Source organism: Cebus imitator, unplaced genomic scaffold (assembly GCF_001604975.1).
Source record: "Cebus imitator isolate Cc_AM_T3 unplaced genomic scaffold, Cebus_imitator-1.0 Scaffold36, whole genome shotgun sequence".
Taxonomy (NCBI): domain Eukaryota; kingdom Metazoa; phylum Chordata; class Mammalia; order Primates; family Cebidae; genus Cebus; species Cebus imitator.
The window spans coordinates 4,814,822-4,825,368 of NW_016107351.1; the positions used below are offsets into that span (position 1 = coordinate 4,814,822).

General features: G+C 52.8%; 1 protein-coding gene and 1 non-coding gene across 9 annotated transcripts in view; both read right to left on the bottom strand.

Annotated features, from left to right (window-relative positions):
* Positions 1-10,547, bottom strand: part of PGS1 (phosphatidylglycerophosphate synthase 1) — a 45,066-nt gene that overhangs the window by 20,087 nt on the left and 14,432 nt on the right. For all 8 annotated transcript variants that reach the window (XR_001823994.2, XR_001823997.2, XR_001823996.2 and 5 more), the window contains exons 3-7: positions 8,135-8,212; positions 6,353-6,452; positions 5,194-5,383; positions 3,526-3,704; positions 622-1,143 (exon numbers count right to left, since the gene is read on the bottom strand). Coding sequence is in view for 2 of the 8 variants with exons in the window: in XM_017524997.2 (XP_017380486.1) it covers positions 622-1,143; positions 3,526-3,704; positions 5,194-5,383; positions 6,353-6,452; positions 8,135-8,212 (1,069 nt within the window). In the remaining 6 variants the exon portion in view is untranslated. The remainder of the gene's footprint in view (positions 1-621; positions 1,144-3,525; positions 3,705-5,193; positions 5,384-6,352; positions 6,453-8,134; positions 8,213-10,547) is intronic.
* LOC119470615 lies at positions 4,668-4,795 on the bottom strand. Its single transcript, XR_005199554.1, has one exon. It is a non-coding gene; the product is annotated as a small nucleolar RNA SNORA30/SNORA37 family (small nucleolar RNA).

Genomic DNA, 10,547 nt, shown 5'->3' on the forward strand with positions numbered 1-10,547 from the left:
AAAAAAAAAAAAAAAAAAAAGACAAGACAAGACAAGACTAAGGCATGTTTCTCTCCCTCTCTTACGAGAGGTTACATCACCACATCTTTACAACAGCCACCAAATGATGTGACCATGTAAGTCTTTGTTGCATAAGAGATAGATTTTAGCAGCTGAAATTTGCCTTTTGAGAGGCAAGGCGGGCAGACCACTTGAGCTCAGTTCAAAACCAGTGGGCAACATGGTTAAACCCTGTCTCTAAAAAAATACAAAAATTAGCCAGGCATGGTGGCACATGCCTGTGGTCCCAGCTACTCAGGAGACTAAGGCGGGAAGATTGCTTGAACTGGGAAGTGGAGGTTGCAGTGAACCAAAATCATGGTACTGCACTCCAGCCTAGGAAACAGAGGAAGACTGTCTCTAAAAAAAAAAAAAAAAAAAAAAAAAAAAAAACCACTTAGGGAGATGAATGCTCTTATCTCCCCAAGTCGTGGGACAGCTATAGTATGCCTGCAAGGGCTGCTGGGAGGGTGAGAAGGGAGAAGGGCAGCACTCTAACAGGCAGGTGCCAGGGCCCCCCCACCCCCCACCCACGCTGTGGTTGTCCCAGGCTGGGCCGTCCTCTGGCCAGCTGCTGCGCACCTTTGGCATGGAATGTCCAGCCCCTCCGCCAGTACTCCTGCAGCTGGACCCGCTCCTGCTGACCCAGGCTGCACACTTCGCTGTAGAACTGCCGCTCGATGTGCACATAGGCGGCCGGGATGGCGCCGGCCACCCCCTTGGCCCCGAAGAAGCCATTCACCTCTGGTGAGGCCAGCAGGATCTGGTACTCCGCCCGAGTGCCCAGGACCAGATCCATGTACGCCTGGGTCAGGTTGAAGTAGCCAGTGGTGAGGTAGACCTTTGCACCGCACTCGGCCTCTGTCAACAGGGTCTCAGTGACAATCTCATCGATTTGAATCTCAAAGGGCTTCATCTGAATCAGTGGATAAATCCAGGTGTCAGGGGCTGGTCTGCGGTCCCCAGCAGCTGCTGCGTCTTCCTGGGTCAAAAGGGAGTTGCTGTGGAAGGTCTGGGCATGCAGCATCTGCTGGCGGGTCCTGGCTGAGTTGATCACATCCATGACCCTTTTATTGGCTGCCTTACAGTACTCCGCCCGGTCACCTAGAGGAAGATGCCAGAAAGAGGAATGAAGGGAAGAGAAATGGAGGGTCTGGACTCTGCCCAGCTTAGGGAACAGGGCATGTGACAGGCAGATGCAGACGCTACAACTGGATGTTCCCTGAACACACAGTGAGTGAGCCCAAGACCCCTCAAGCCCAGGGCGAGGTTCCTCTGCGGAGAGTTTGCCCAAGACAAGGGCCTTGTCCACAGCAGCCCACACTCAGGCAGAAGTGAAAGGCATGTCGACATATCATCCCAATTACAAACAAGCTCAAAACCAGGCAAGACAAATTTACAGGGAAAGAAATCAGGAGAGTGGTTACCTTGGGGATAATTCCTGGGGTGGGGACAGAGGGGGGCCTCCAGGAAGCGGATCCACTAGGAACAGGTTCATGGCTGTGCAGTTGGGACTGGCGTTCGCTGTGCATGTTCTACTTCAATAAGGAAGCTCATTCAAATTCAGATACACGCGAATAACCAAAAAAGGAGCATGCGTATGCCACAGACGGGGTCATAGGGAAAGCCCTGGATAAGCACCATCAGGGAAAGCTTCCCACAGCAGTGACAGTGCCTGGGAGAGAGGAAGAACCGGCAGGTTCAGGTGCTACATAGGGAGCCCTCTGTATTCGGACAGAACACTGGTGACCAGGCAGACACACTGAAGGGAAAGACGCTATGATCAGACAAGACACAGCTGAAAATTAGCAAGTTAAGCATCCAAAGCAAAAAGTCAGGGGAAAGAAACAGAATAAAACCACGAATACAGCACAGGGAAGAAAAAAAACAGAAATAAGATCAGGCCAGGCGCGGTGGCTGACGCCTGCAATCCCACAACTTCGGGAGGCTGAGGCGGGCAGATCACCTGAGGCCAGAGGGATGACACCAGCCAGGCCAACATGGTGAAAGCCTGTCTGCACCAAGAATAAAAATACTAGCTGGGCGTGGTGGCGAGTGCCTGTAATCCCAGCTACTCCAGAGGTTGAGGCTGGAGAATCAAACCTGGGAGGCAGAGGTTCAGTGAGCCAAGATCACGCCAGCACACTTCAGCCTGGGTGACAAAAGCAAAAAACTCCAAAAAAAAAAAAAAAAAAAAAAAACTATATATATAATGAAAACAATACAGAAATCGAGAGGATCCACTGTGGAAAGCTGACTCTCTGATAAAGGATAGTGAAACAGGGAAGGAGAGCTGCCCTGAGTCATCCTTGCCGGTTCGGACGGTCTGAACTGATAGCAGGGACAGATACTCAGTGCCTCTCAGGGCTGGGCTACAGAACAAAGAGAAGGATCGGCTGGTGCAGCCGACTTCCCTGTTGACGCCAGCACCATCCAGGGCAAAAAGGAGTCACACTGCCGCATGCTAGACAGGGCTGCGGGAGGAAGGCGCGCCGGGCGCCTGAGCACACCCTGGACCTCTCCGTGGACTCTCACTCTTTCGAGTCTCCCGCTCCCGCTCCAAGCCTGCTGGCTCTCATCATGGCCCATTTTCTCTCATGTCCATGCCTGGCCTGTTACATTAGACCAGGCATCCATACACATTTTCTTTAAGGGTCAGATGGTACACATTCTAGGCTTTCTGGGCCAAAAGGCAAAGCTGAGGATGCTAGGTAGGCACTCAGAAGAGAAACAGAGCCTCCACAAGCTCTTTACGGAAGAAATTCAAAATACAACGGTATAACCGAACGTGGTTACGGGCAGAGCACCGCACATTACAGCCAGGTCGAGAGGCCCAGCGCTCCTCTGACAAGAGCACAGGGCGCCCGTCCGAAGGCCCACTGAAATGCTTCCATTCTAGGTCCACAGGACGCGGAGAGCTCTTCTCCTAACAAGGTTCAAGTTCAAGCCCTTCTGCCCAAGTTCAGCACACTGTAGCAAATCCAGCAGTGGCCCTCTAAAGGCCACGGAGGAGCCACAGCCACAGGAATCACAGGAATGCAAATGCCCCAGAATGCTCGCGCCAGGACCTGCCTGGTTCCAGTGGGCAGAGTTGAGCTCTTCCAACACTTCACTTTCCAGGCAGGGGGCCACAGACCGGAAGGGAGCTGGGAGCCACAGGCCCACGTGGTAGGCTTGGGGGAATGGACCCTAGACAGCAGCTGCTGGCCAGGTTGCTTCCTGTGATGCAGGGCAGGCTCCTGGGTCACTCGCCCAGGCACACAGGCCCAGGCCCACACTTCCACCTTTCCGGGCCGGCTCTCTCACCCACAGAGCATGACTGATGGTCAGTGACTCACATCTGTCTGGCTTCAAGGACAAAAGCAGAATGAAGCCCTGCCACCCGAGTCTCCTATGCCCGTGGCAAGGCCACCAAGAGGTGTGCTCTCCTGGGCCCTCACCCCACGCCACCCACAGCCATAGCAGGGTGTCAGTGGCAGCCCCTACCTTTGTAAGGGTGCACCATCCCATCGAGCACCTGCACCGTGTCGTCGCCCTGCAGCTGCAGGGACACATCCCCCACCGCGTCCACCAGCTCGGTGAAGAAGTCGGCAATCTCCGCACAGTCCTGCAAGAACACGTAGCGGTCCTGGCGGTTGGTGAAGTAGGAGTCACTCAGGTTTGCACTACAGGAAGGGAAGACGCAGGTGAGGCGGACTCAGGCAAGAGTATGCAGCAGCGTGTCCTGGTGACCCAGGTCTCAGGTCAACTAACGGGGGGGGGGGGGCGGTGACAAACAACTCAGGTCAGGATGCAATTAACAAATAGCTACTCAGCAATGAACATGTGCAAGAGACAAAGCCAGAGCCAATCCAAGGTGACAGGTGACACAGCAATGCGACCCACAGGCCGTCCTCTCAAGGAGCTGACAATGTAGCTGAGAAGAGGAGATGCAGAAAGTCAACTAATCATGCAGGGCATTTTTCCTTTTTTTTTTTTGAGACAGAGTTTCGCTCTTGCTACCCAGGCTGGAGTGCAATGGCGCGATCTCGGCTCACCGCAACCTCCGCCTCTGGGTTCAGGCAATTCTCCTGCCTCAGCCTCCTGAGTAGCTGGGATTACANCAATTCTCCTGCCTCAGCCTCCTGAGTAGCTGGGATTACAGGCGTGCGCCACCATGCCCAGCTGATTTTTTGTATTTTTAGTAGAGACAGGGTTTCACCATGTTGACCAGGGTGGTCGCAATCTCTTGACCTCGTGATCCACCCACCTCGGCCTCCCAAAGTGCTGGGATTACAGGCTTGAGCTACCGTGCCCGGCCCTTCTTTTTTTTTTTTTTTGAGACAGTGTCTCATTCTGTCGCCCGGGCTGGAGTGCAGTGGCACGATCTTGGCTACCTGCAGCCTCCACCTCCCAGGTTCAAGTGATTCTCCTGCCTCAGCCTCCCGAACAGCTGGGATGACAGGGGTGCACTACCACACCTGGCTAATTTTTGTATTTTAAGTAGAGACAGGGTTTCGCCATGTTGGCCAGGCTGGTCTCAAACTCGGGTGATCCCTCTGCCTCAGCCTACCAAAGTGCTGGGATTACAGGCGTGAGCCACCGTAATCAAACAGGGCTATTTATCAGCACCCATGTTTGTTTGTTTTCTTTGTCCCATTAAGTGACAGCTGCCACTGGTACAGTACCAGGGCAAGGATGCCATCAAGGGCTTTCTCTCGGCACCAGGAACCCAATCCTGGCCCCACTCCGAGGAGAGGGCCCGTGAAAGGGCCCATGTTTATCAGCCCAAGGACCTGGACTTCCAGGTCTGACTCTCGGTTATTTCGCTGGCTCTCTCTACCTGACAAGTGCCTTAACCTCTTTCATCTGTTTCCACATGTACACAGTGAGGAAAATACTACAGAAGGTCACTGTGAGGCAAGAACAGACAGCATATCTGCGTGGCCAGCACACGCTAAGTGTCCAATCAATGGTGGCTTCCAGTAAGCCCTTGGGGGCTTCCGGCCTCAGTGGCAGAGACAGTGGCATGGGAGGTGCTGTGGGTGCACAACAGCCAGACCTACAAGCAGGTTCTCTAAGGCCAAGGGGAACGAGTTTCCCACTGCTCCTATTCCACTGCCCTCCAGCCTGCAGAACACGAAGGCGAAAGCGCCGAGGGTGGGAAGCACTCACCCGCTCAAGATGACGCTGTTGTCGAAGAGGTACACCTTAATGTGCTGGAGGCCGATGGTCTCGTTGAAGCGCTCAGGGATGAGGAGCCGGAGCAGGCCGCGGAGGTGCGGTGTGTGAAAGAGGGAGACTCGGACCTGCTCTGGGAACCTCTGCAGAAGTGGGAGCAGCATCGTGCGTGAGTTCTTCCGGCCTGAACACACAGACAGAGAAAGCAGCAGCTGACTCACAGCAGGAAGGCGTCCTGCCCCCACCACCTCCATGTGCCTCTCCTTCGCCTGTGCCATCCACCTGAATCAGTCGCACCAACTGGGGCTACTCCGAGCCAGAGGTCCCCCAGCCACCCTCTGTCCTGCATGCTGGCCATGTATCAGTCCTGGAGTGCTGGGCACGGCAGACACCTGCTGTTTTTGCCACCCAGCATCCACTCAGCCTCCTCCTGGGGCACTACTCCATCCACTTGCCGCATTTCTGCTCTGGGGGAAGATGACCCTACCCACCTCACCCCTCGCCCCCAGCTCCATGGGGGAGCACATAGGCCTGGTCTGGGCTGCTCAGCACACTCTAAGCTCCCAGCTGGGCATGCGCCCACGTCAGGCCACTCAGGGGCTTTGACCTGACTCTCAGGGAACCAGACTCTTCCAAACGACAAGGTATCCTGGGGAGGCAGGCCTGAGCCACCAGCGGCCACCACACAGAGCCTGAGGAGGAAGCCAGCCCAAAGGAAACAGCTAAGGGATGGATCCTGGTGACATAGTCAAACCTCAAATCCCAAGCCGCCCAAGATGGATCGGTCACAGGAATTCACAACCAAAGTCTTTCTGCCCGTGGCAGTTTTTCAAGAGACAAAGTCTGGCTACGTTGCCCAGGCTGGACAAAAACTCCTTGGCTCAAGCAATCTGCCCACCTCAGCCTCCCGAGCAGGTGGGACTACAGGGCGAGCCACTGCACTCGGCTCCTGCCTTAGCTGTTTTTAGTTGGGCTTTCAATTACTTGCTGCAGAAAAAATCCTAACTCGCACCATGAGGCAGTCCTGGGTCGGCATGGATGATCTTCAAACAGCCCCGTCTCTGCATGAGGATGAGGGCGTGACAGTAATTCCTCCAGGAACTGAGTATCTGACACAGGAAGCATGAGGGGGCCAGGCGTGCATGCCACCTACCTCGTGAGCCCCGTGTGAAGTCTAAAAGAATGGAGACCTTGAGATCTGAAGGAAACTTTGCTTGGAGTGACTTTTCTAGAGTACTTTCCAGGCAGTCCACCTGCCAAGAAAGAACACAGACGAAGAAAAGATGAAGACCCAAAGATTAAGACAAAAATTGGGCTGGCTGGCCGGCTCTACCAAGGGCTGGTGTCAGGTCCAAGTTCCCCACGGACTTGTTGTGCCACACTTGTCACTTACCGTGAGACACGTGAGTGGGAAGACGCCAGCGGTCACCAGGTTTGTATGAGGTGTTGGGGCCAGAGGTGTATGTAAAAAGAAACCAATCGCCCCATTACCTAGCGCCCTCATCATCTTCTCCAAAGACAGGTTTGTGCCATCGGCACTCAGACACCAACGCCACAAAAGCTCTCTGTCTGAGAGCCCCTTCATGATCATCAGAAGCAGCCACCCAGGGGCTCTGATCAGCCCAGGCCTCTAGGAAGGGAAGGGGGACCTACAGGCAGAGGCATGCTGCCTGATAGCCAGCCCTTGCCACCCTGGAAACGCTACGACACCAGGTTCTACGTACATTTCAACACAGACAATCCTCACACAGACACAACAAACAGTGCCCTCCTCATAAAGAGCACTTTAGTAAATGCTTGCCAAATAAATGAATCCAAGACACAACCTGCCCACTGGCTGCTCTCCACAATGTGGGCATTATATTATTCTCTCATGAGGACAGGCTCCCAGGCTTGGAATGGAGGGTATACCCTAAAAATAGAGGGAGGCCTACTTCCTAGGAGAGGCAGAGAGGGGAGGACTGCTCATGTGAATCCACTGCCCTCCCTCTCCATGCTGTAATCCCTACAGCTTCCACCTGTGACTCTGAACAAGGACAGACCAAGAAACAGCACTAACTCTGGGCAACAGGCCCATCCATTTCACTATGCCGAGCAGAAAGCAATCCCAGGAGACTAAGAGAAAGAAGTGATCTCATTCACACACCCACTTCAGCTGAACCGCGGGTCCCTCCATGCACCAGAACCTGCGCTAGCCCCAACACCTCATACAAACCTGGTGATCGCTGGCTCCTTCCCACCCACCTATCTCACTGTAAGTGACAAGTGTGGCACAACGGCAAGTCCGAGGGGAACAAGGCTGGCCGCAGCCCTGGCACCTAACACCAGTCCTTGGCAGAGCTGGCTGGCCAGCCAGCCTAACCTGCATTCAGGCCCATTAGTCTATATGGGGTCAGAAAGCCTTTTCTGTAAACAGCCAGAGAGTAAATTATTGGAGCTTTACGGAGCAGATGGGTTCTGCCAGTGCAGCATGAAAAGCGGCCACAGATAATACACAAATGAATGTGTGGCTGTGTTCCAATAAAATGTTATTGACCAATACAGAAATTTACATTTTTCATAAGTCACGAAATATCTTTTTCTTCCCCAATTATTTGAAAATGTAAAAACCACTGTTTCTCAGCTCACAGGCCACTCCAGCCTGCAGAGCATGAAGCCGAGCCCTGGACACAGTTGGCCGAGACAGAGCTGCCTGGGGCTCTGTGTGGGCAGGAGGACACTGCCAGCGAGGCCAGAAGGCCCCGACCAGGCCTCCCCACGTTCTCCTCGCCAGGCCCTCCTGACATGCCCATATCTGGGGCAACAAAAACAAGAGCTGGCTCTGCCATGGAGACCAAGGAAGGGCCGCTCCAAACCAACTCCATGGCGCAAAATGCTGTGGCATGCTGGGGCCCATTCACTACTGCTGCCAGGACCATCTCCCCCAAAACCTTACCAGCTCCTGTTCCAAAGGACCTGTCCCCAGGTAGAGGGATGCCATCACGACTCGCCTCTTGGCCACTCTTATCTGCCCCTGAAAGAGGAGAAAAATTCAAAATTCACATACATCATTTTCATGGTTCACTAAGAAAATAGAACCCTTTGACCTAGGAGGCAAATCGCACTCCATGCTGAACTATCCTATGTCTTCACCGATTATTATTTAAAGCAAGCTGAAAATGTGTATGGTAACCACAATCCTAAGTGAAAATAGCCTGCAAAGTAAAGCGCAGTCTAGGACAACTATAAAATACAGTGCAGCCATTAAGAAGAAAGCAAGCAGGCTGGGTGTAGTGGCTCACGCCTATAATCCCAGCACTTTGGGAGGCCAAGACAGGTAGATCACTTGAGGCCAGGAGTTCAAGACCAGCCTGGCCAACATGGTGAAACCCCGTTCTACTAAAAACACAAAGATCTGGCTGGGCACAGTGGCTCAGGCCTCTAATCCCAGCACTTTGGGAGGCCAAGGCAGGCGGATCACCTGAGGTCCAGAGTTCAAGACCAGCCTAACCAACATGGAGAAACCTCACCTCTACTAAAAATACAAAAAATTAGCTGGGTGTGGTGGCGCATGCCTGTAATCCCAACTGCTCGGGAGGCCAAAGTAGACGAATCACTTGAACCCAGGAGGTGGGGGTTGCAGTGAGCCAAGACTGCATGACTGCACTCCAGCCTGGGCAACTCCATCTCAAAAACTAAAAAAATTTTTAAATATAATAAATAAAAGCATAAAGATTAGCCAGGCCATGGTGGCACATGCCTGTAATCCCAGCTACTTGGGAGGCTAAGGCAGAAGAATCACTTGAACCCAGGAGGCAGAGGTTACAGTGAGCTGTGATCACAACACTGCATTCCAGCCTGGGCAACAGAGCAAGACTCTGTCTCAAAACAAAGAAGAATGAAGGCAATCTGTGCATACTGCCACGAACATCCACAACAGATTGCTAAGACAAAAGCAAATGACCCGTTCTCCCCGCTCTTACGCCTCACTCCTGCACACAGCATGCAGGCAGGCACACGTGTGTCTGCAGAAGCATGAAGAATACGTAGCAAACTGTTCCCCAAACAGCAGAGCTCAAAGGAAGGGGAGTATGGACACAAACCTGTCCTCTTCACTTTCTACCCATCTGCACAGTTTCCAATGTCCATACTGAGCACGCATCACTTTTGAAACGTAGACAGGCAGGTATACAGACACTCGGGCAGAACACACCAATGCCCAAAGATGGCATCCCAAATCGGTCCTAACAGCCAGGTCCTCTCCCTAGCAGCCCCATTCCATTCCGGAGGAGGAAGCAGGGGTGCAAAGAATGGCAGTGTACCAAAGGTCAAACCCCAAAAGATACACAGGAGACGCAGGTGAGAAGGAGGCAGCTTCACATCTACCTGCTTCCCTTTCAGAAGGAACATCACAGCCCACCCCACATCCTCAACACAGGAAGACTGGCAACTTGAGTAGACAGAAACATGAATGATCACTAGGAAAGCCTTCCGGACAAGGAAAAAACAAAGCAACTTTCCAAGGTTGCTATTTCCTTTGTTTTGTTACCAAGTAAAATAGATGTTTGTGGGGTTGATGATTATAAAGAAAGGGAAAAAATAAATAAGGCATAAGACAATTTAGTTCAGGCAAGCAAAGCATATCTGAGTGTTTACTATAGGACACCAGGCCCTACAGCTGTAATGAAGGCATGAGGACCAGGCAGAAGCCAGCACTGTCTTCTCTTCTTGCTGTGTGCCCTGGAAAGAAACACATGCTACTCAGTGTGACACAAGCCAGGACAATCTGCCCACAGTTCAGTCCAGATGGCAGGAAAAGGAGACCCTTGTGTCTTCTCAGCCTGCTGGGGCAAGCCCCTCCACCCCCTTCCCACTCTCTGCAGGCCCACCCTCCTCAGGCAGGGACGACCTCCTGGCCAGGGAACCACCACATGTAGACAGTCAGTCAACCTCCCAGAGTTGATTAGGACAGAGAAGAATTGCCTGTGAAAAACCTGTTTCTCCAAGCCAAGGAGAGAACCAAGTAGGAGCAAAGAGCCAGCAGTTGCAGCATCATTCGGCACAAACAAGGATGACCAGGACAGACAAGCAGTACAGGAAGGCGGGTAACAGGGGAGAACAAAAGGACACGCCTGTGTGCACGCACGCACATACAGAATGCGTTCTGGAATGAGCCAGCCAGAAATTAAGCTAAGTGTGGATCAACAGAACGAGAGGGCAAAAGGAGAGAAATGGGCAGCCATTCAAATGACTGAGAGTTCATTTTCTGCACAAAGGTGAGTCTCTACCTACATTTCCTATTGTCTCCCAGCATTCCATCTGCTTGCCCAGCCCCATCAGATGTTCGTTCTTTTTTTTTTTTTTTTTTT